We start from the raw sequence: 24,853 nt of genomic DNA on the forward strand, positions 1-24,853 counted from the left end.
AGGATCTTTCCTCTGCCTCTCAACTCCCATCCTATGCGTAGCATCCCCGGAGGTTTGATCAATGGATTCAATCCTGAGCAGAGTGGTTGATGAAGTCGGTCTCAACTTCCTCCAACGGCTTCCAGGAGTCGCTTTAGAAACCCGGAGGGCTGACTCTGACTCAGCGTTTCGCTTCAAGTTGCGATTAATGGGTTTACTGCTCTACAAAAAACCTCAGGGATGTGCACAAATACTCAAGCTGGGCAAAAGAAATTCGCGGGCCATTTCGGATTACCAAAAGTGATTAATGATTAATGACCGTTGGAACTCCCTAACTCCTCAGTAACATTCATATATCCTGTCTTCATTCCAGCTTACCTCAAACGGGCTCTAGATTCCAACAATGTCAATTTAATTCTCCGATAGCAGTACCCCCCGCCAGTGATTATTGACAGGCACAAGCATTATGAAATTGACGCCATTCTAGACTCCCCGCTTTACGCGAAACGCAGTATTTATTTTCTTGGGTTGGGCTATCCTTCCTCGACATAACTAATGGGTGTATGTGAGGATATTATTAATCGTCGCATTAATTTCTGGTTTTTCATAAGTCCTTTCCGGACAAGCCTGGGGAAGTGGGGAGACATCTTAAAGGCCCGAGGAGTGTAAAGATGTTTGCTTTTTTTCCTTTCCCAGCTCTTAAGCGATCTTGGCAGCATTCCTACCGAGGCTGGGCTGTGTGTCCGTGAGGCAATGACTAACCTTGCTACTCTTTATCTGTGTGTGCGGAAGCCAGTTTTGGTGTCTTTCATGGAACTCCTGTCTGGGGTCTCAAGGAGGGGGGGAGGGACCGTGACTGTGAAAAGCAGTCTGTTTGTTTGGGAAAAGTCAGATTCAGCATCTCGTGTGTGTGTATCATGGAAGCTTAAGAATAAAGATCCTTCAATGGTTACTCTATTCTGGTCCTTTCTGGTTCTCTACAGCCAGCTTGGGCTTTTGCCCCGCAGGGTTTCTGATTGGCCACTGGGAATTTTGTTAGATGTACAGATTTTTAAAGGTTGTGTTGATAGCAGCTGCCACCACAGCACAGTGATCTACACTGCATGATTGAATGTCAGGGCTGTATGTATACGATAAAATATTTTAAAACAATATGTTCATTTTAAAAGGCATCCTGTTAAACAGCGCTTCTCCCTGAAATGATGAAGTGTTACTATGAGAATTATCCAGGCCCTCACTCCCTGACATTTTGTGATTTGCTCTGCCTCCTGTGGCAGCCATTTTGTGGCTGCACCCACCACCCTGTATCAGAATTATAAAGGTGGCTGCAGGCTTTAAAAGGTTGGGGACTCCTACACTATAGCAACCCTTCACAACAGTTTGCACTTGTCCACAGAGGGAAATCCAGTAGCAAATAACTGCGATAAAGTGACAATAGTGCAATATCAAAAGTTGTGCAGATTAAGTCTATTTAGCAGAAAATTCAAAACTACACCTTACATGATGTTAAAACATAATGTCTTTTGAATTTGTTATGTTTAAATTTCTATCAAGTCCAAGAGGGTAAGGGGAGCTTTTGGTATCTCACATTCCGAAACCAAGAGACTTGATGAACTTTTCTCAGGTGAGCCAAGCAGAATTGCTCCTAGAAACCATCATTCATTAGCTCTTCATAATATCTGTAGTGTTCCCCTAAGTTCTTAAAAATTATTCGAACCTGGGGATGAGATGACACTGCAGTTGCTGTGCAACAATTGTGGGCAGCTGACCGGTCAGAGCCAATGAAACAGGTCTTGTATGGGACCCGCTCTTTTAAAATAGACTCTGAGAGCCTAACCCCCAGCTACACCATAAAAAGTCACGTAAAAAATCCCACAAAAGTGATATTTTGTTCCTTGGCTAGAACTTTTTCCAGCAGCAACAATCAGTCACAGCAGTGCCAGCAACTGCTGCATGGCAGATATACCTTGGCTTCTCTGGACCCCAGGTATGTCAGGTCAGATCTCATTCTCCTGTGCTGGCACTGAGGAGGGGGAGGGTCATGCCAGGGAAATTGAAAACTTTAGCTTCCTAGACCTACAAACATATTCCAGAATGTTATATATTGTCATTATTTGAATGTCATTATTTGAATCTAGAGGCAGGGCGAAAGGGAACTGCACCTGGGACGCGCACGCCCTGCGTCCTTGCCACAGCCCCGCCCAGGAATGCCCCACCCCCGGAATGCCTGGCCACGCCCCCATCGTGCCCTGCCCAGCCCCATTGGCACTACGCCCCTATTTGAATCACACCACCATCGGAACCTGTTACTAAAATTTTTGAATCCCACCACTGACCCAAATCCCTTTCCTGGTCTGTGACTGATAGCACTGATCCCTGTAGTGTGTATGTGAAGTTTGGATTTTTTGCCCCTATTTGCATCACTTTACATTTTGATACATTGAACTGCATTTGCCATTTCTTAGCCCACTCACCTAATTTATAAAGGTCTGCTTGGAGCTCTTCACAATCCTTTGCGGTTCTCACCACCCTACCTAATTTGGTTTCATCAGCAAACTTGGCCACCATGATACCCTCCCCTACTTCCAGGTCATTTATGAATAGGTTAAAGAACACGTCCCAAAACGGATCCTTGGGGGACACCACTCCCTACATCTCTTCATTGTGGGAACTTCCCATTTACACCCACCCTTTGCTTCCTGTTTCTCAACCAGTTTTTAATCCATAGGAGGACTTCCCCTCTTATTCCTTGATTGCTGAGGTTTCTCAATAGTCTCTGGCGAGGAACTTTGTCAAACGCCTTTTGGAAATCCAAGTAGACAATGTCTACTGGTTCCCCCTTATCCCCCTCAAGTTTGAGAAATTTCCCTTTCTGAAGGCGAATGTAACTACCATTAGTAATTGTCACTTGTTCACATGCAGAGATACTGAATTCGCTGCAATTTTTCTTCTATTTATTTTTATATAATCTCCCCTTATTTGTGTAACCTTGAGTTTAATTGCACATCTAAGCATGTTGAGAGTTATCTTGTAACTTGCTATGCTATCAGCATCAAGTTGTATAACTGCCATGACCTTCACCAGCAATAATCATTCAATTTATTATTTCCTTACACCTATATGGTTTTAATCAATTATTAATTCTACTGCATCTTCACAATGTCCTAACTTGGATAGCCCAATCTTATCAGATCTTGGAAACTAAGCAGAGTTGGTCCTGGTTAGTAATTGGATGGAAGACAACTACAGAAGCCTGGGGTCACAATGTAGGTAGCCAATGGTAAACCATCTCTGAATAGCTCTTGCCTTGAAAACCCCATGAGTCACCATAAGTCAACTGTGACATGATGGCCAAAAAAAAAAAACCCTTCACAATCAAGAGATAAAAATGCCAATTTAAAGTGATGATCCCATACTTTTCAATTACCTGTGCAGTAAGCTCTCATATGACACAGCAGTTAACCTGACAAAGTTACAACTTCAGGTCAACCCTTACGCCCTCTGATTATATAAACATACTGATCACTCAGTGAAAATATTACCATGTACAAGGGAAACTATTTTGTATTTGTTAAAGCCCACTTTTCTAGGAGTCATCTCCTAAAGTGACTTAAATCAATAAAGAGCTCCTCTTAAGTTTACAGACTAAATTAAGACCAGGCACACAAAGGAAAGGAAGTAAAGAGAGAAGACAGAAGAACAATACAATGCAGCAATTTTGCCCTTAAAGACAATTATTATTCTCTTCTTCCCCATTTGCTTCATGTATTATTTACTTCTTTTATACCCCACCTTTCTTCCCAATGGGGACCCAAAGCAGCTGGCTATGCACCAAGCAAATGAATCTGTTATGCTTGGCTGAAGCTATTGATTTGTTGTTTATATGTTGCTGTCAGTTATGAGCAGAATTTTAACGGACATTGATGTTATATTTATTTATATCTATATCCCACCTTTCTTTCCTCGTAGAAGGCAGTGTCGTTAGCCCACCTGAGAGTTCCATCAGCCTTTGTTTGGCAGGATATAAATTTCAAAAACAAATGAAATGTTGATTAAACCCTCCCACATTTCGTGCCAAGTCATCAATCTGAATGGCCTCTCATGATTAGAGAAACTACTGTTCCAAATCAATGCATTTTTACAGAAGTAATTGACATTGAATTCAAGGGGTTTTTCTTCCAAATAAGCATGTATAATATATTTGCAGCCTTCACTTATCAAAGCCCCCCCCCTTCAAAGGGATACAAAAGGGAGATGGTTACAATCACTATTGCATGTATAAGAGTGTACGTAACAGCTGGAAGAAAAGTTCACTGATAAAGACCTTGAAGAACTTTGTTGTGCAGGGTGTACATCAAGGCATAGCTAATGCATTCTTAAGTAATCCTTGATTGGTGAGAGACAGATGGAAGCAGGGATGTTGCCAGAGAGAATGCCATCCAAAATGCATGTCCTTGGGAGAAAGCCTGAATGAATTAATTCTATCTGCCTATAGCAGCAAAACACACAAACACACAACTAATAATGTGGCACCACAAATGACCTACGGAGTTACTGTGGTGTGAACCTATTGGCTAAAAATCACTTTGTCAGATGCCTGCGTTTGTCCATTGCAGCAAACATTAACAAAAGCCTTATGGCAACCTAAACACCGACAAACATTAATTCCCACACAAATATTTCTGGATTGCACTCCGTTTCTTTAGAAGCATAAAGTGTCTCCTCTATAAAGGTAGTCCCCTGTGCAAGCACCATGACTGACCCACAGAGTGACATGACATCACGATGTTTACTAGGAAGACTACACTTACAGGGTGGTTTGCCATTGCCTTCCTCAGTTGTCTACACTTCATCCTCAGCAAACTGGGTACTAATTTTAATGACCTAGCAGACTGAGGTCATGGGCAAAGTTTGGATGCAGTAGTGCAGTTCCAGCTCTTAAGTTCCAGCACCTAAAGTCTTCCAGGGTAAAGTTATCTCTCAGAAGGTCTGGGAGTGGAATGTCAAAACTCCGGCTAAATTGGAATCAATCCAAAACATTTTTATTAGGAAAATTCTGGGACACCCCAGAGAAATTCGGCTGCCCATCTAAGAATGGAAGTAGGCTTCCCTTCAATCACAATGAGGGTGTACTTGAGACTGTTAAGGTATTATACAAACATCAAAAGTGCTTCTGAGACCTGGTTAAACTTTGTTTCTGGTTCGACTTGGAAGGGAAAGCTTGCTGTCTCCTATTTTATAAGCATATTCTTTACCTCCTATTGAATTAGTAACATCTTGAGACCTCAATAAAATCTATAAATGGGTTTTGGAAAAGGATGCACTTTGTGATATTGACATGATCTGAATTTTCAGATTTTCTTTGTAGCTGTAGCATCCAAAGTTCAAATCTACAGGAAGACCAATCAAGATTTGGGGGGTGGGGGGGTGGGCAGCGATCAATCACAGGAGCTGACAGGGAGTCGCACTAGTGTATTTGCCCCGTCCACTAGTGAAAGGGGCACTCATGCCAGAAGGGCCAGAGGTGCCGGTACTCCACCACCCCTCAGTCCCAACATGGCAAAAACTGGAAGTCCTGGCCATAGTGGAGTTGTGCTGGCACTGGAGCAGACATCTGCATGGGTGGCAGGGCATTCCTGGGGCAGAGCCGACATTAGTTGACTTCCACCCCGGGCTTGTGGCTAGTTGCACAGCGGCACCGCCTCTGGACTCACACCACCCTTTTGGGTGGCATAAGCCCATTGATCCCAATGGAGAGCTTTCCTGCAGTGGGGAGGGTTTTTGGTTTTTCCTCCCTCCCTGTACTGCTGGAAAGCCTGCTGGAGGTGGGGCAGCATCATGCCACCTCTAGTGGCTGCAAGGCAGTCCAGAGATCTGGACTGTGCTGTAAATCTCTCTCCTGCTACCTAATTTACTAATCCCTCCTAAATAAAAGCATTCACCAGCATTCAGCTCCAAACTATGGCTTCTGCAATCTTACAGGGAGGTGTTAATAATGTTCCCCCAGATTTGAGGTTTTATCTTGGCTGACCCAATCAGGTTAAGGATCTCATTTTTAAACTAAACCAAACCTTTTTTTATTTTTTATTTCATTTATTTCATTTCATTTTTAAACTAAACCTGACAATTTTTTCTGGTTTCGATGTGAATCGCATTAATTTCCTATTGCCTGATGTCATCCCTTTTATTACCTTTAATGTTGCCACTTTCACCTAGTCATCAACTAGCATAAAAAAAACTGCTTCCAGATTCATGCTGAGGGAAACCTAAATTAAAGTGATGGGATAATTAAATTTTCTTTTTTATTGTTTTATTGGGTGTTATCTAAAACAAATTGTTGTATGAGGATTCAATGGTACTACTTTTTGCATTGTTATGGTCATGACTACAACACTACATAAAATTCTATTCTATTCACTGACAAAATATTATTCCTGCATGATCCACTTTTGCAGTTTCAAGAATTCTCCTTCAAATGAGTGGAACTTTAATCTGAAGGATCAAGGGGCCAGAAAACGAAGCCGAGTGAAATGGACATATGAACAATGCAAAAATACTGAGACCGCTATACCGCTCAGTTACCAACTGTATGTAATGGGTGAGCACTGTCCCAGGTTTTGTCAACAACCTTTTAAAAATCCTGACTAGCCGAATCCCAAAATGCTTGAAGTGTTATTCTCAAAAGAGGAGGGGGAGACTTCAAAATCAAAAACTCGTTCTTCCGAGTCATCAATAGACTGCATTAGGATCAAATATTCGTTTTAAGGTGAGAAGGGGGACTGGGAAAGGACGGAAGGGGAGGAGACTCCACAGAGCCTGGTGGATTCCTAACATTTGCAAGGCTGGATCAAGAAGGGAATGGATGAATTCTCTTTCCACAGCCCCAAATTATTCCAGCACCGCCCCTCCCCCCAGCTCCATGTGGGAGTCTGCAAATGGGGAGAGAAGAAAATATGGTATAGAGGGGGTGGGGGGATCTGGGTACTTACACAGCCCGCTGGAGCCGGTACTGGTGAACATGGTCCCGGAGCGGGAAGCGAGGGGCGGGGGGACCGCAGGCCTCGGGGGTGACCCCCTTCTTCACTCCCCCCACTTGGGGGGAGCCACCGCCGCCACTCAGGTGAGGAAGCCCCGCACGCGGCCTCTCTCAGGAACGGAGCGCTAAGGCGGCCCGGATGGGTCAAACCCGACCGGGACCGGTGAGGACCGGGAGGCCCCAGACAGCGCCCCCTGCTGGAGCCGCCTCCTGGTCCCTGCAGCAATAGCTTGGGACGACGAGCCCGCACACGCCTTGTCGAATGCGCATTCCGACGCAGGTGACTGCGAGTCACGGGCAAGAGGACCCCTGTGTTTATTCCAAAGTAGGTTTAGGGGAACTTAACGTAGCAATGCAGCCGCTGTTAGGCACTGGTCTTGGGAAGCTCTGCTATGAAAGTCCTGTTTAATTAGGTCTACACTGAGTTTGTCTCTCCCTCATACGCTTACTCGCATTGCAAAAGGTTACTGTCACACAGATGGTGCAGATGTGAAGGAGGGGCCAGAAAAAATAGGGTTTTTTCTTTTTCTAAGGGCTTTTTAAAGGGGCGGGGGAGGGGAGTGTGAATTTTGAAAAGCTCTGAACAGAGCTTTAAATAGTTTGGAATGGGTGGGATGCTTTTGCGTTGTGGGGTTCAGTCTTGATGCACCTGTTTTGCATTTTCAGTGGAAAGGGTTTGATAATAGGTGATGTGCTTGAGGCCGAATAGATAATGCTGGCCTTGATACACAAAAGGGCTCTGAGTCAGCATAAGGCCTCTTTCGTGTATTCGTTTGTTTGTTTTACATTTTAAAAAACCCTATGACATTAAGTAATGGTATTTCCTTTATGCTGTAGATATATGACACACTTTTTCAATGGTGTGTTCATTGACTAATGTCCACAATTAATATTCTGTAATGTGTAGGGTAATGATACATTATTATTAAAACCTTTAAATTGATATCCAGATAGGTTGCTAGGCCTGTTAGACTGTTGCTGTCTGAATAAAATACTTCCTTCTCTTTACCAGAAAATGTGTCTTCTATTTTAAACACTTATTTTTTCCTACTTCCCTGATGACAAAGACATATTTGTATATGGGTAAAATAGGGATTATTATGTGTTAGAAAGTGTGACTGGATGTGTATAAAGCAACATTGAGTTGCAGTGGACTTGTGGTGGGTGGTCCCATAGGCTTTTTAAGGCAGGAGACTAACAGAGGTGGTGTATCGTTTTCTGATAATATCTTCGTCTGAACAAATTTTATATTTATTATAAAATATCATTTTATTACATTTTTGATAAACTTCAATATATCAATATTATAAAATTGAAAAAATTGTTCTGATGAAGATATTATTTGAAAAAGCTTATACACGAAGGCGTTCTTTGTGAATTCAAGTCACCACAGAGATTCCCCACTTTCAGCCTGTGGGCATCGTCACAGGGACTCCATTTGTCATTACCATTCATGCAACTTCATTGGAGGACTTAAGTGAAGTTTGTCATTGAAATATATGAGTTTTGGACTATTGTTGGCAGTTCTGGTCAAGATTGATCTATGTGAAGATTACTATTGGACTATTATTTGCAAGTGTTGAACTTTGAAGACTGAATAATAAGTGGTTGATTACGCCTTTATAATAGTATAGATATGGATATGGATATGAATTGTATGACTGTATGCTTAAGACAAATGCAGAAATTGAAATAAGAGTCATTTTTGTTATTGTTGGTCAGCCAGTGTACCTCATTTCAAGCCTGCCATTCTTATTTGGAAGTCTTGTGCAAGCCTGGCTCCAATTAATACAACATGAGGGAAGAAGGAATCGTGATTGGTAACGCAAAGAACAGGAAATTACCTATAGGATACTTCTACACACTTCCATATTTCCTTGGAAGTCCCTCTGTATTCCATGGGATTTACTTCCAAGTAATTGAGACCTTACTGGGAAATGCAGTAATGCTAGGAAAAGGCAGCAGGAAAAGTGGAAGACCCAACATGGGATGAATTGACTCAATAAAGGAAGCCATGGCCCTCAGTTTGCAACACATGAGCAACACTGTTAACAGCAGGAGATTTTGGAGTTCATTAATTGCTAGGGTCACTACAAGTTGGAAGCGACCTGATAAAAATACACACACACATCATTAAAGACACCTGTTTTAAATGGAGCTAAGTACAGGTGAAGACAAAGGGACCTGCTTCCAAGGAAATGTATTTGATCAGGGTGATTGTGTGGCAAGCAAAAGAGAAGCAGTCCTAAATAGTAATCAAATTACTCGTTGTCTCTTGTGAAGCATGACCCTGCTGCTCACAGCTGCATCAAAACAATTCCCCTTTCCAGTGATAGAATCATCTGGCAGTTTCATGGCGCGGCTCCAGATGTTCATGAATGAGCTGTTCAGAGGCATTCAGGAAGCAAAAGCTGGTACCTCTCTGCACAACAAACCCAGTAGATGGGATTCCAGCCTTGTTTCTAACACTTATCTAATTGGTGTGGGGAGGATGTTGTTCTATTGCTTGTGATAATTCTGTTACACGCAGAAATAGTTGGGGCCAAAACTCCCGGGAGGTTTTGAATGTTTTTCATTCTTCAGAGATGGCTGCATCTGGAAGTTAGAATTAATGTCTGCTATTAAGGGTGTTCAGCCCAATAACATTATAATCACATGAATTTTCTGTTGTGATACCTATTGTTGTGGCTGCCGAGGTCTTTGAATCATTTATTTCAAAATGACACTCTTTGGGAGGTGTTTCTGGATTCCACTCATTTGTAGATCAGGTGTTTATCAACTAGTTGTTGATATCTGGAGGTTGCAGTGTATACTGGCAGGATGTTGACAATTCTGTGATAAATAAATATCTAACATGGATTTCTATTATATATTACGACTAACAAATACTAATATTTCTTCTGTACCCAATTCTTATTGAAGTGGTAGAAAAAAAGTACAGTAGGTGACACAGAGAAAAGGTCCAATTTGGCCTTCAATCAGACATACATTGAAGGATACTTTTGATGTGGAGGGGTGTTGTTGTTTTTTTTGATGCAGGGGCATTCAGTCTGATCAAGGAACTTCTCCATGTGCAACTTGAACTCCAGTCAAGACACGGATTTCTCAGCTCAGTGATTTCATCAAGACCAAAGAGAATTTGGTTGAAAATAGTCAGAAAGTAGCAGTCCCTCCCTTAAGAATTTAACTGTGTTTTTAATTTTCAGACATGGCCTCAGCTGGAGTTAAAACACTTCTAGAATGTGTGGGCTGTTACTAAAAAGCCAAGACATCTTTTATCAGGGGATGTGACAGATGGGCCTTGGCCAAGGCAGAGTAGAAAAAAACATTTCTTGCATCTTTAATCTTCTGCTGTGACATATGGCAGGGTGTAATAGGGGTGACAGAGGTTAATCTGTTGTGACATTGAGGTTTAAACACGAGATGTTGGTTCAATTTAAGGAGATTGATAACATGCCCTTCAAGTCCCTTTTACGATGGTTGTATGAATTACTACTGTGAAATTTTGGGATTGTAGCTAGTTAGATCACTTATTCCAGAAGATCACCACTGACTTTGGAGACTATGTATACCTGCCCCATCATGGTATCCATGGGTATGCTACAATGTTGGCAGGGGTTTTCCTAGAGGCCATTTGCTTCTTTGACAAAGCTTCTCTTCTACAAAGTAAAGAACCAGTTCTGGCTTTCCTCAACCTCATTGGAGTAGAAGGTGCCTCAAAAGAATGCTTTGTGTCTGTAAGGAGTCCTCGTTCAGAAATATTTGCCTCTGCGATAGATGATGCTTGACAAGTTACTACTTCCCAGTATTATGTGATCATTGGCCCCATCACCCTGTGGCAGCCATTTTATAGTGACACCCACGCCCCGAGGCTGTCAGTAACTCTTTAATAAGCATCTGGCAAGCTGAATTATAAACCAGGCATATCTCCTCAGCAATGAAGTCTCTAGGGCAGTGATGGCAAATCTTTTGGACTCTGTGTGTCAATAATTCTTTAATAAGCATCTGACAGAATTTTACTGGTTATTCAGAAGAAAAGTCAATAATGTTAAATATGAGTTTTATGACCATTCATTTGCAGAAACCTATGGAAGGAGTAGCTTGATGCAAGATTAATGTCAGCTGTTCACGAATGTTTCAGGTCAGGAAAATAATGTTGGCAACAAAGCCAACCTTTTCTCCCCATATGTCATAGTCAAGGACATAGGTAAGGGGGGGGGGTTCCCAGGTTTAAAACCGCCCCATTACAAGTCTGAAGCTCTGCCCCCCGTTTGTGGGTTTTTTATTTTAAAGTGTTTTTTCAGTTTTTGGCCTGCAGGGGGTGCAGTTTTTAGGCTAGCAGCACCAAACTTTCAGGGATGTTTTAGGAGATCCTCCTGATGATATCACCCAAGTTAGGTGAGGTTTGGTTTAGGGGGTCCAAAGTTATGGACTCCTAAAGAGGGTGCCCCATCTCCCATTGTTTCCAATGGGAGCTAATAGGAGATTACAAAGGGGGCCACACCTTTGAGGGTCCATAACTGTGGACCCCCTGAACCAAACTTCACCAAATCTGGGTGGTATCATCAGGAGATCCTGCTAAAGATACCCAGAAAGTTTGGTGCTGCTAGCTTAAAAGTGCACCCCTGACAGCAGGCACCCCCCAAATTTCCCCAGATTCTCCTTTTAAATCCACCCCTTTTGACATGGATTTAAAGAGCGAATCTGAGGTCCCCAGTTTAAACATTGAAAGTGATGCTATTTCAGGGTGGGGATAATCCACCCCCAAACAGCATCACTTTCAATGTTGTTTTAACTGGGGACCCCAGATTCTCCCTTTAAGGTGGATGTAAACACCATTGAAAGTGATGCTGTTTGGGGGTGGATTCCAGCATCACAGCGGCCATCCATGTGAGCCCATTTTGCACCGGGCTCCATTTTCCCTAGCTACGCCTCTGCCTGGAGGGGAGGGCAGAAGGGACTGCTGGCTAGGAGCCCAGCCAGTGGGAGGGGCAGGGCAGGGGAGTCTGTCGTGCCTGGGCTTGGAGAGCTGCTTTTATAAGCACTGAGGCCGGGGGCAGGGCTTGGGGAGGCGTTGCCATGCCCCCAGGGGTGGGTGGGGGCGGGGCCCCTCCCCTCAAAGCCACCCCATAAAAATCTATACCTGCGTCCTTGGTCATAGTCTCCAATGCGAACTGGGCATGTGTGCTATTTTTTAAATCATTGGGAGCTTGGAGTACAGGAGAGAACACTCCTCATTTAGCAGAAAGGAGTACTTTTGTATTGTTTGGTCCTAAATGCACTTGATTGGGTTAATTTCTGATTACCCTTGCACTTCCTAATCCTCCTGTGCTTCTGTTTATTTGACCCTCCCTGGGACAGGCCTGTCCTTTTTATTTATACTGCGAAGCACAAAGTGTATTGATAGTGTATAGATGCTGTCTCGCCATTCTTCTTGGTTACTACACGTTTTCAGGAATATAAAAAAAGAAGCTTCATTCTTTCTCCCAACTTCTATCTCCTGGTTAGTTGATTGAAACACACTTCTATCTTTAGCTCCTTAAGAAAGTATTATCAATGCTATATATACATTTTGTGTTTTTGCAAATAAAGTTCTTTTATTGTAATAGGTTTATCTTGATCAGACTGGTGCCCTGTTTTGTCATAGGTTACAAATGTCAAAGCCATATTGGTAAAATGGTCCAGGTTCCAGTTTTTGAAATAACTGCCCCAATTAGAGAATTTGTCAGTATGGCCCAACTTTCTCTTTTTATACCTAATGCAGCATACTTCCTAATACTTCTGCTGCTGAAGCATAAGGAGAATATATTTTCTCTCGTTAGAGATATTGGATACCACTAATCTGCTGACTGACCTAGGTGCCAAATTACCAGGAGGAGCTTTTAGGGGATTGAAACTTAAATGATGTATAAAGGACTATTTATTGTTTAGTGTTTGGTGTCTATTAAAAGGTAGTCCAGCACTCCATTCTGATGTCTTACATCCTGGAAGAACATCCCACAGAATTATTTGCTGATGAGAACAACAATGCTCTGATACTCTCGGGCTGTTTTCTTTAACACCATCTCAGTTCAGAAAGTAGCTTGTTGAAAAGCAGCTTATTGTTTAAGCCCTTAACCGTCTGTCTTCAATTCTTGAGTAAGACAACCCTTTTACAAAAAATAAATAGCTCAGAGATGCCACCGTCTTTTTGGCACAGCTCAATTTCAAGTTTTTGGGTTGAATCCAATAATTAAGAGGAACCATTCAAATGGAGGGTGCCTGAAAACAAGCATGCTGACCAGTAGTAACTCTGCACAGGATTGCCCTGCAAGTTTAACCGACTCTGCAGGCTGTAATAATTCTATGCTGTCTTTGTCATCTGTTGTACCCTTATTCTTTCTTTAATAAACAGATTTCACAAAACTGTTGTGCAAGCTCCTAAGTTTCCAGTATCATGTTTAAAGGAAAATGGCTTGGAAACAGCTTTAGCACAAACATGAAGTAGTTTTATACTGAATCAGACCATTGGTTTATGAAAATCAGTCTCTCTCCAAGGTCTAAGAGCTCTTTCACATTATCTGCTACCTGGTACTTTTATGTAGAGATGCTGGGGGTTGACCCTCAGATTTCCTGCAAAGTAGGCCTGTTACTGATCAAGCCTACCCCTGAGCCATGTCCACATTCAGAATGCTTCCTCCCAGCTGAGAGGAAGGTGGTGGTCTGACATCCTGTCCAGCACATGTGCATAGTAGAAGTTTCCTGGGGGTGATGGAGAGGCAAGGAGCTGATCCCCTGAGCGCTTGTGGAGCCAGGCAGAGTCACATGGTGGCTCCAGTTAAGATGCCTTCTGTCCCACCAAACTGTTTTGAGCTGTGCAACTTGTTCTAGTTGCCTCCTTGGAATGTCACAAGCCTCCTTTTTTGATCATTGTTGCACATGAGAACAAGTGTGAATTGTCTAAAGTTACTGCAAAAATCGAGACGAGTGGCAATGCATTAAACATTGTGAGGGTTAAGGTGCTGTTTCTGTTTACACTGATAGTAAGCCATTTTTTTCCTACTGATTTGCTTCTCTTCTTGTTGTTGGTTCAATTACAGCTGCTCTGTGCTTTCATTTTTCTCAGGAAGGCTATTTTGTTCCAGAAGCCATAAAGGACTTATTGCTCATTGACTATTTGGTGTACAAGTAATACAGAGAGACTCCAGTCTTGTTTTTGAAGGTCCTTTTTGGTTTTCTTTGATGTGTGCCAACTGAGACTGGAGTGCCTTACTTGAAGTCTACAGCATGGACTATAGCTAAGTTGCCAGCCTCCAGGTGGGACCAAGAAATCAGGAGTAATGACTGATATCCAGAGTATAGGGATCAATTTCCCTGGAGAAAATGGCTGCTTTGAAGGGTGGACAGTACTACATTATACTAGGCTGAGTTCCCTTCCCAGACGCCACCCCCAAATTTCCAGAAATTTCTCAACCTGGAGCTGGATCCCTAACTACACCATTTACATTTTGTTTGAGAATTCTGTTTGGGGAAGACCATAATGAATTGTTGATTGTATTTCCTAATTATTATTTTTAAAGGGTTATTTATCCTAGATAGTAAATACCTTTGTTTGATTTATTTGATCCAACAGCTCAAATTGCTTGGATATCCATTTTATATAGTACAGAGAATTAATGATATTGATTGACAGTTCAGAGTCAACATCTAGCAGTTTATGTTCTCCATGACCTTATGCACTAACTATTAAATGGTTGATCTAAGTATCTTAATTTACTATCCCTAGATGTTAACGGGTTTTTACTCTACCAAGTCTGTTGGAGGTAGATTTGAGCAATCTTCCATCAGAAAAGGTGGGTGTTTGTGGGAATAATGTTGTGGAGACAATTTTATCTGTATTGTTACCTTGCAGTCTTTATTTTGGACCTCAATGTAATTTGCCTGTGCCCTGAATTTCTAAGCTTTATGGTAGATCATCCAGATTTGTGATTTCATATTTGATTTTAGGTATAAATGATTATATAATCTGTAGTAAAATTGTAATCTGTTACAGAGGGAATGCAATTAGAAACAGTCACATCTAACTGAAACTGAATTGCTTCTCTTCCAACCTTACTTCTGCACCACAAGAGGGAGATCTATGTGTTTAAAAACAGAGTGAGTTTCCTGCTTAATTCATAGAAAAGCTGTTTGCTGTCCTTTGAAATTAAAAGTTTAGACCCACAGTTTTAAAAAAAGATTTATTTTTCAACATTTATGGTCCTGATCTCCATAGAAGAGAGATTTGTTGATTGTATACTACTATACAGCAATGGTTTAAATTGAACAATTAAAAAATTGTTAAACCATCATATAAACATAACCAATATAAGCAACAGCACAGCTATTAGCAGATCAAGGGTGTGAGGTGCTTCTCCCTGCTCAAATCTGGTAACAGGAGACAGTATTTTTGGACCAGCTGAACTATTTGGACAATGAAGTGCATTAAATAATCTTGTTTAGATCTTATCTAGCAAGCTAGTTAAGAAACAGCTTAGGAACATGGAGGAACTAGGCTGGTTTAGACTACTCTCTCATTCCCAAGCACTACTGTTTACTTTCTAATCAGTGATGGCAGGTCGCTGAACAGAAAGCAAGAAAAGAAGTCAGGATAAAGTCAGCTGTCCTGCTCACTCTTGTTACTGCAGTCCTGCTCTTAAACCATCTTGCTTCTTGGGCTCCATGACCCAGACCCCACCATGAATGCAAGCTTACCTTTCTGGCTCATATGTGTTGGATTTTGGTCACTGAACGTCTTAAGGGTGCAAGATGAAGACCTCAGGATGCCATGCCAAGGCCTGTCATGTTGCTGTGTGCTGGCACAGTGGCCTCATACCCTCTTCATAGAGACAACAGGATCACATCCATTATGATGTTGATTGGATCTGGATTTACAGTAATTTTAAAGACTGTTGGATGTGAGACAGGGAGGCTGAGAAAATAGTGTGGGTTGTGTAGCCTGCATAGCTGGATTTATACACTTCGCATGGGGAAAAGGTACCATCCCTACAGTGATAAGAGCAGATTACGTCATGTTCATTTTATTAAGTCTCTTATACTAAAGTTCCAAACTTTGCAATGACTGTGGCTGGAATGCATTCCTAGGAATTCATAAGACTGTAAGGAATTCATAAGACCCACCTTTTTTCAGTATACCAACTCAATCGAGTTGCTACGTTTCTGCTTTGACATTATGATGCTGAATGGCTATTAATGGCAATTAATATTTCTAATTGTCTTGTTTTTAAAGAATATTGATTTTGAACCGAATGAATGTTGTACAAATTAACAAATCTGAGCGGTTACCAAGTGTTCCCATTCTGAGCTCTGTGGTAGGTCTACCAGTGTGATGATATATGTTTCCCATGTAGAGAACAAAGGAAGTCATGTGCCAAACTTGGCCTTACAGTTGTTTGTCAAAAACAAATTATTTCAAAGTCAGTGTGAAAATTAAACACATTCCTTATTGCCACGAGCATGAACAGAGAATATAGAAACTGAAAGCCTTCGACAATACAAAAACTGGTGATTTAGCCTAAGTTCGTATGTTCCACTTAAAATGCACTGTAGCCCTTTGCCACTGTTGGTGTATATCCATGAGAAGCAAAATGGCGAATCTGATTTACAGTGCAATCCTATGCAGTTCTCCCAGCCTAAAGCCATTGAAATAAATGGGCTTAGACTGGAGTAACTCTCCTTAGGACTGCACTGAGAATGTGCTTATACCAGGCTTACAAATTGATTGATGACTGTGCCGAAAAGTCGATTTATAATTTGATTTTAACATTTTCAGGCTTTACAAAGGACTATATGATTAAATGTTTTATATGACAAGCTGAGGAGTCAGATAGAGTCTTGAGCTGTTGGAGAAATACCAGTGAGTAGGCAGAGTATTAATTTGTCATGTCTGTCAAAACTGTAGATAGTTTTCACACTATTGAGACCAACGCCCTGTTTTTGTTTCATCACAATCATATTTTGCAAGAAGGCTGTTTCACCCACATGCAGATGAGCTGCTTCTGTCATACTTAGGAAGGTAACAGGTGCTCAATACATATAGACTCTATGATTTGAATGACTAGTTTTGACTAGCTTGAGAATCATGAGAAAATGATGTAGAAGGTAGGACTTAAAGGGGCATTTGCAGTTATAAATTTAGACATAGAAAATCATTATGCAAGCCAGATCAGGAACTTACAGGGTCAAATCATATGTATACAGGGGGCTATTTGTTTATCTGTGACCTCCACTTAGTGGGGATAAGATTTTAACCAGCCTTGTTAGTGGAAGCTTCCTCGAAAGTGACTGTGGGAAAATAATACCCTGAAAGCTTGGGGCAACCAAGATGAACCACGTTTTTAATTCTAGCATCTCTCCACCCTTCTGCAGGACAGGATTCCTCTGGGTAAGCTACAGCAATCCTTCCCTTTCTAAATACTGGACATATCCAACCTTATGTTGAAGGAAGTTCCTCCAGCATGAGTGATTCTTCCGTTGGAAGAAGAGCTATTTAGATAGGAGATAAGAGGCCACCTAAGAAACCTGTGTTCTTAAGTTGGAAGAAGGCTGTCGACTTGGCTTACTGGAGTGGTAGGATACAGACAGTTCAGCCATTTGGGTGCCTCCCTAAAGAGCTTGAAGCACTTCCATTAAGACATTAATTACTTCAGCCATATCTCTGTAACGTCCTGCTGTGTCTGATTATCTCAGTTCATCCTGCATTAGGATTTATATTTTTGCCTACCAGCAAACACTGGGAATACCCATTCTGAGTGAACTGATTGCTTTTTGGATTGTTTTGAACTGGCCTTTCCACCCTTTCTTTTTTTGCATATAAATTGGCCTGTTGGAGTTACACTTCAGTGTATCTGAAGAAGTGAGCTCTGACTCATGACTGCTTAAACTGGAATCAGTTTTATTTGTCTTTAAGGTGCCATCAGATTCCTGTTTTGTTCTGCTGCTGCCGATTACCACAGCTACCTTTCTGAAAGCATTTCCATTGTAACTGACAGTTTCCACATCATTCCTAGAAAACAGGCTAACTCATTCTTCTCTGTCAAGTCTAATCTATATTCTTAAGGTGGGTGGATTAGATAGTTAAAATGTCTCAACTCTTTCCCTTATTGGCTAAAAATAGGACCACGTGGTATAAAGAACCTGAAGGAAATAAAAGGGAATTTGCTATTGAACATCAAAGCATCAGGTTAATCAGAAGAGATTATGGCACATCCTCACATAGGCAGGAAAATATTTTTGTAACCAAACTTAACGCATGTAAACTACTAATTAGACTAGACAGAAATTGTGGCATATTGTACAGGAAGTTAGATATAGGAAACTAAGCATTTGTGTGTCAGTAAATCAGTTTCATACAAAGAAGGCTTATTGGGCTTAGCTTAAAAATGTAGGGTTGGACCTAGAGGAAGATTTCCTTAGAGGAACGGTGGGGCCATTTTCCCTGGCTCCCTCAACCTCTTGCTGTATACCTTGAACTTTTCTCCCTTATGCTGTTCCTTGAGAACCCTTGTCCCTCAGGAACAGCAAGTCAGAGGCATTTGGAGATGTAGCAAGAGAGAAATTCCTTGTGAAATTCCTTTCATGTGAATTTTATAAAATTTACAAAATCCCTGTCTGCTAGCTTAGGTTGCCAGGCTATATTCCAGGAAATAGCCATGGTGTGTGCGGTATTGCCTACTAGTCAATTAAACGGAGAAATTGGAAGATCTTAGGTAGAATTCATAGGCTTGTTCCCTGGAATGAAAGGTGCTTCCAATGTAGATGCCCGCTGTGGTGTGGCTGTTGAATTTAGCTGAAAAGAAGTACTAGGTTTAGACAAAGCTTGTCACCATCTATGAATGGTAAATAATTTATGGGCAATTGACACACAGGCAGGTTGGAAGTAGTCACTGGTGGTTCTCGAAGACCTTCTATCAAAAGAGCATGCTGATCATTTCCTGATGACAATTATGGGGAGTTCGCATAGCTTGTTGAAGAAGAGATTTAACCAGAGCGTTAAGGCCAGAGAGGAAGTCAGAGCAGTCCCTCGGGGATAGGGCAGTATAAAAGTCTAATAAATTAAATAAATAAAATAAGTCAGCCAGCAACTCAGGGCAATCTTCAGCAGAATTTATAAGGTGGTTTGCAGTTCACTCAGTTGCCTCTTTGATTTGAGTCTATCTTTACCATCTTTGGTTAGCTTTGGCGAGCAAGGGCAAAGGCTTTTAACAATAAGGTGTGACCTCAGAAATGCGGAGTAGAATACTCAAATGTTCATGCCACCCTCATGCCTGCGGAGGTGGTGAGTAACCAGGAGATAGCAAGCAGGTTGACAGAGTGAGCATCAGTGGAAATTACTGCCAGATCCAAGCCAGTTGTAAAGCAATATGACCACACACAGAATGGCAATTTAAAAGAAAGCAGTATCAAATGCAACAAACATTTTTGTAGCTAAAGTTCATTTATTTCATTCCATGTATTGGAAATCGTCAGTATCTCCTGCTGCTGATGTTCAGGAGGGAGTGCAGACACCAATTGCCAAGGCATAAGCAAGAACTCCTGTCCAATTTCCTATGCACATCCTTCATTCTTCAGACATTTCCATGATATTCCCATTGAAAATGTTGTATGTGTTCAAGCATCATAAGGAAGCTCCACATCATTACAGTGCAAAATGCCAAACAAATAATGTGCATTGATTTAAAAAAAGATTCAAATTGTGTGCACTGTTCATCCTTATCAACATGCTACGAGGCAACCACAGCCCTTGGAAATAGGTTATTACAGCTAGTATGAGTCATTGAACAGCTGCTTATTTAGCAGTGTGTTGTTTTTCTCAATGGAGGGGAAATGATTTTTAGAGATTACGAGAGATGTTGCGTTGAATAAATAGTGGCAAAAAATGGCAAGAGAGACAAAAGGAGTAATCATGAGAAGCTTGAGTGACGGAATGTGAGGGAATGTGGGAGGAGATGAGGAGAGAGATTGTGCCGAGTCTGAGGTTGGGCAAATTGTTCTGGCTTCAGTACGGCTGAGAAAGCAAAGAAGAAATATTTGGGAGAAGAGTCTGGCCTTCACAGAACTGGTGCCAGTTCCACCAGGAACAGCAAATGCAGATTTATATTTCACCCACAAGAGATTATTTCCTCATAAGTAAGTTATGTACCTGGTTCTGTGTTTACACCAAAGGAACTCATCCAGTTCCAGTACATACTGGTGGTATTGATCCACCCCTGTCAACAGTTGCCTTCCCCTTCTTTACACTCCTTTATCAAGATGGAACCAGTTTCAGTCTAAATCAAAATATGAAATGCCAAATGTCTACTGTTTCAGACTGATATAATCAAGATAAATGTATTTATGGAAAAGAATGTACAGCGTAAGACCGTAACCTAAAAAGGAAATGAAATTTAGTTTCAATTGAAATCATATTAAAGTCAGCCATGTATGAACCTCACTGTTGCTCTTAATGCTGTCACGTTCCTAGGGAGAAATTCTAGGCCAAATGCTCAGTTCTCTTAAAGTAGCCTAGCTTTTTAATTAGAGCTGGGCTAATTTAAACTAGCTCAGAAAACTTGGCCTGATTCTGAATCCAAATTTAAAAATACTTCAATTGTTTAATGTAAAGTAATCTTATTTATAGTATGTATGAGTTCATTGAAGTTGTGTCAAACTATCTTTTCTTCCAGCAAATTCTTCTACGCTTGGGGGAAAGTGTATATGTACACAATTCTTTTCATTATTAATCACTCTATATTTCAAATAATTCCTTCATTTTACCTGTCCACTGAGACAAGTGTACTTTTCATGATTGTTCATTTGCTTTTTCTGCTGATCTTGCTTGATGGAGTGAATGAACATCTCCCTGGGAGCAGCCCTTCAAGGAATCAACAATGGAAAGCTCCCTTGAGAACTTCATTGCAAAGCATCACTTGTATATTCTAATAGACACGGGTGGAATCAGAGGTGCCAAATGGATTCTTAGATGAAGACTGTTTTGGCTGCAATTATATGCACACTTAAGCCCCTCTGAATTAATTAGAATTTACTTATGAGAAAGTAAGCACAGTATGCTGGTCATTGGTTAACACCCGCTGGGTCGGATCCAGAGAGGCACAAATAAGAGTTCTGCTCGTGCAAAATGATTTATTCTTCTTTTCCTGCATCCTGCAGTTCTCCATGGGCTCATATGTGCACACAAACAGAAAATGGTTCTTGTGGGAAATGGTATCTGTAATTTTCCCTGTAGTATTGTTTTGTAACATCTCTAGCCTTGATACCACACTTCCACACGCACGCGCACGCCCACACACACACACTGTAGTAGCCAATGGTGTGGAGAAAGGGCTATTGTGTTGTTAGGGTGTAAGAGTCAGGAGCTGTCCCAGTCTCCATGTCTACCTGGAGGGAAGACTCATCTGAGAAAGATTCCTCAAAGTCTGAGAAGCCCCTTGCGGTCTCGCTATATCCCTAATCCTCCAGGTGAACCCTCCCTGCCTTCTCTATCAAGCTGACCAGATATGATCTGAGTTGTCCTATCTGCCTCACACAAAGTTGTCCTATCAGCTCCCACAGAGTCTCCCCCAGAAGTAAAGAAGGTAGAGATCTCTGAAACCTGGGGCAGGTGAAGAAATGCACACCTGGCCGCTCAAGACTTCCAGTCTCCTATGTGAGGAAAGAACCATTCTAAATTGTTGTGGGCTCCAGGTCCACCAGTTCATAGAACCGTTCAGGACCCATCTTTGGTGCTAGAGGAAGAGGTGACAGTCTCGTGTTCTCCAACCTAGTTTCATGCTGAGCCATGGACAGCTCACTGCAGCAAGAGTCATGGTATCTGGCTGCTTCCCTAACATCAAGAGTCAGCTCCAGCCTGCTGGCAGAGCTGCTGTGCTAGTATTCCCAGCAGACCAGAATGTTAACAGAGCAATAGGTAAGCTGTACAAGATGTTGCAAAGCAGGAAGAGGGCAATTAGGCTTGTAGTTAATTTTTTTTTTAATGACGGTGGTACGTGCGCAGTACTATCTAGTTTTCTGCATCCAAAATTAGATTTCTCACAGTCCTATTGACAGCATATATTCAAAATCCAATCACAGATCACATGCAAGAATAATCAACAAAAGGAAAGGGAACAGTTAAGGTTCTCAGCCAGCCAAATGCTCTGGTGTAGAGCACTGGACAGCTCCTTTATTAACATAAAGCTGTCAGTCCCTTCTGCCCCCCTGCCCCCCCCCCCCCGAGAACCTGGTCCTAATCTTGCCATATCTCATTAATTCCAATTATTTTGCAATCCTCATTCTTATGAGTGAATATGAGTAACAAAGAGACTGATATGAGGTTGCTGGATTTATATCCTGGAAATATTAAAGGTGTGCATGCATATAATTCTGCAATTGGGAGGATGTCTGATCTGGAGGAACGTGCAACCGTTCCAAGAACAGGAAGTCTTGAGACATAGCTGGGCTCAGCCAATTAGTCATTTATGTCTCCATGAATAAATCAGTACACCTGAGCATCAGTTTCCCTCTTTGTACAATAATACTTCCTTTCTTCAAGATAGGAAGATGATGGTTCATTTTCTTAATGTGCGTACGTCTATCTGGATACACCAATACTAATTTTCTCACAGGTGTAACCCAAAATGGAAGTCTATTTATTTCAGCCTGGTTAATTATATGATCCTGCTGATTTTTTGGGAGCAGCACAAAGCAGATATGCTCAGAAGTATGCCCTATTTAATTCATTGTTCAGGTATTCTTCGAATTGCAGTCTTAGTGTAAGTCTATGCTATACACATGATAGATATTTGTTTATGTTTATTTAGCAGCCTGAATAGCACAGGTAAGCCCAAGCTTTTTGAAGCCTGGGAGCTAGGTTGGGCTATGGCCATGGTCATAAGAACATAAGAACAAGCCAGATGGATCAGACCAAAGTCCATCTAGTCAAGCTCTCTGCTACTCACAGTGGCCCACCAGGTGCCTTTGGGAGCTCACATGCAGGAGGTGAACGCAATGGCCTTCTGCGGCTGTTGCTCCCGATCACCTGGTCTGTTAAGGCATTTGCAATCTCAGATCAAAGAGGATCAAGATTGGTAGCCATAAATCGACTTCTCCTCCATAAATCTGTCCAAGCCCCTTTTAAAGCTATCCAACCAGGTTAGTGGCCATCAAAACACCTCCCTGTGGCAGCATATTCCAAACACCAATCACACGTTGCGTGAAGAAGTGTTTCCTTTTATTAGTCCTAATTCTTCCCCCCAGCATTTTCAATGAATGCCCCCTGGTTCTAGTATTGTGAGAAAGAGAGAAAAATTTCTCTCTGTCAACATTTTCTACCCCATGCATAATTTTGTAGACTTCAATCATATCCCCCCTCAGCCTGCCTCCTTCTCCAAACTAAAGAGCGTCCCAAACGCTGCAGCCCTCAGTAGGGAAGGTGCTCCAGTCCCACCCAATCTCATCCTTGTTGCCCTTTCTCTCTTGCACTTCTTTTTTTTCTATCTCCCCTTCAATATTATCCTTTTTTTGAGATGCGGCGACTCATGAACTGGACACAGTACTCCGGCGCTGTCGTGCGACCGGTGACTATCCGCTTTATATAAGCGGGCATGACAATCTTTGCAGTTTTATTCTCAATTCCTTTTCTAATGCATCCCCAGCATAGAGTTCCTCGGGCTTCTTTTTCACAGCTGCCATGCATTGAGTTGACATATCTCATGGAACTATCAACTAAGACGTTCTTAAAATCCCTTTCCTGGTCTGTGGTAGACTGATAGCACTGACCCCCCTGTAGCAGGTGTATGTGAAGTTTGGATTTTTGCCCCTATGTGCATCACTTTACATTTTGCTACATTGAAGACTGCATTTTATGTTACCATTTCTGGAGCCCACTCCTCACCTAATTTATCAAGGTCCGCTTTGGAGCTCTTAGCAATCCTTTGTGGTTCTCCACCCACCCTCTACATAATTTGGTATCATCTGCAAACTTGGCCACCACGCTAATTCCACCCCCCTTACCTCTCCAGGTCATTTATATCAATAATAGGTTAAAGAGCACTGGTCCCAAAACGGATCCTTGAGGGGACACTCACTCCTCACATTCCTCTCCACATTGTTGAGAACTTCCCATTTACACCCACTCTTTGTTTCCTGTTTCTCAACCAGTTATTAATCCATAGGAGGACTTCCCCTGGCTTATTCCTTCATTGCTGAGTTTTCTCAACAGTCTCTGGTGAGGAACTTTTGTCAAAAGCCTTTTGGAAACTTTTTCCAAGTAGACAATGTCCACCTGGGGTTCACCCTGTCCACATGCTTACTGTTTACACCCTCCACAAGAACTTCTAGTAAGTTTGTAAGACAGGATTTGTTCACTCTGCAAAAAAGCCATGCTGACATCTTTTCTCAGCAGGTCTTGCTTTTCTACATGTTTTATAATTTTTATCTTTAATGATAGATTCTACTAATTTACCAGGAAGTTCAGATGTCAAACTGACTGGCCTGTAATTTCGGTCCCCCCCTAGATCGCTTTCTTTTTTTTTTTAAAAAAAGATTGGTGTAACATTGGCCATCTTCCAATCTTCAGGGATGGAGCCTGATTTCAGGGATAAGTTGCATATTAAAGTGAGAAGATCAGCAATTTCATGCTTGAGCTCTTTAAGAACTCTTGGGTGAATGCAATCTGGGCCAGGGGATTTGGTAACATTTAGTTTATCAATGGCTGCCAGAACTTCTTCCTTGTCTACCACTATCTTTGCTAGTGATAGTCAGTACTTGGATGAGAGACTACTAGTCAGTACTTGGATGAGAGACTACCAAGGAAGACAGGGA

General features: G+C 41.7%; 1 protein-coding gene across 2 annotated transcripts in view; it reads right to left on the reverse strand.

The window, feature by feature from the left end:
- UBAC2 (UBA domain containing 2) overlaps positions 1-7,198 on the reverse strand; it is a 101,848-nt gene extending 94,650 nt beyond the window's left edge. Inside the window, exon 1 of one of the 2 annotated variants that reach the window (XM_048493064.1) lies at positions 6,969-7,198. In XM_048493064.1, coding sequence (XP_048349021.1) covers positions 6,969-6,999 — 31 coding nt within the window. In that variant the 5' untranslated portion in view covers positions 7,000-7,198. The remainder of the gene's footprint in view (positions 1-6,968) is intronic. The other variant, XM_048493065.1, reaches the window with a different exon arrangement.
- Positions 7,199-24,853: the final 17,655 nt, after the last annotated feature.

The sequence above is a fragment of the Sphaerodactylus townsendi genome, linkage group LG04, assembly GCF_021028975.2.
Source record: "Sphaerodactylus townsendi isolate TG3544 linkage group LG04, MPM_Stown_v2.3, whole genome shotgun sequence".
NCBI classification, from domain to species: Eukaryota; Metazoa; Chordata; class Lepidosauria; order Squamata; family Sphaerodactylidae; genus Sphaerodactylus; species Sphaerodactylus townsendi.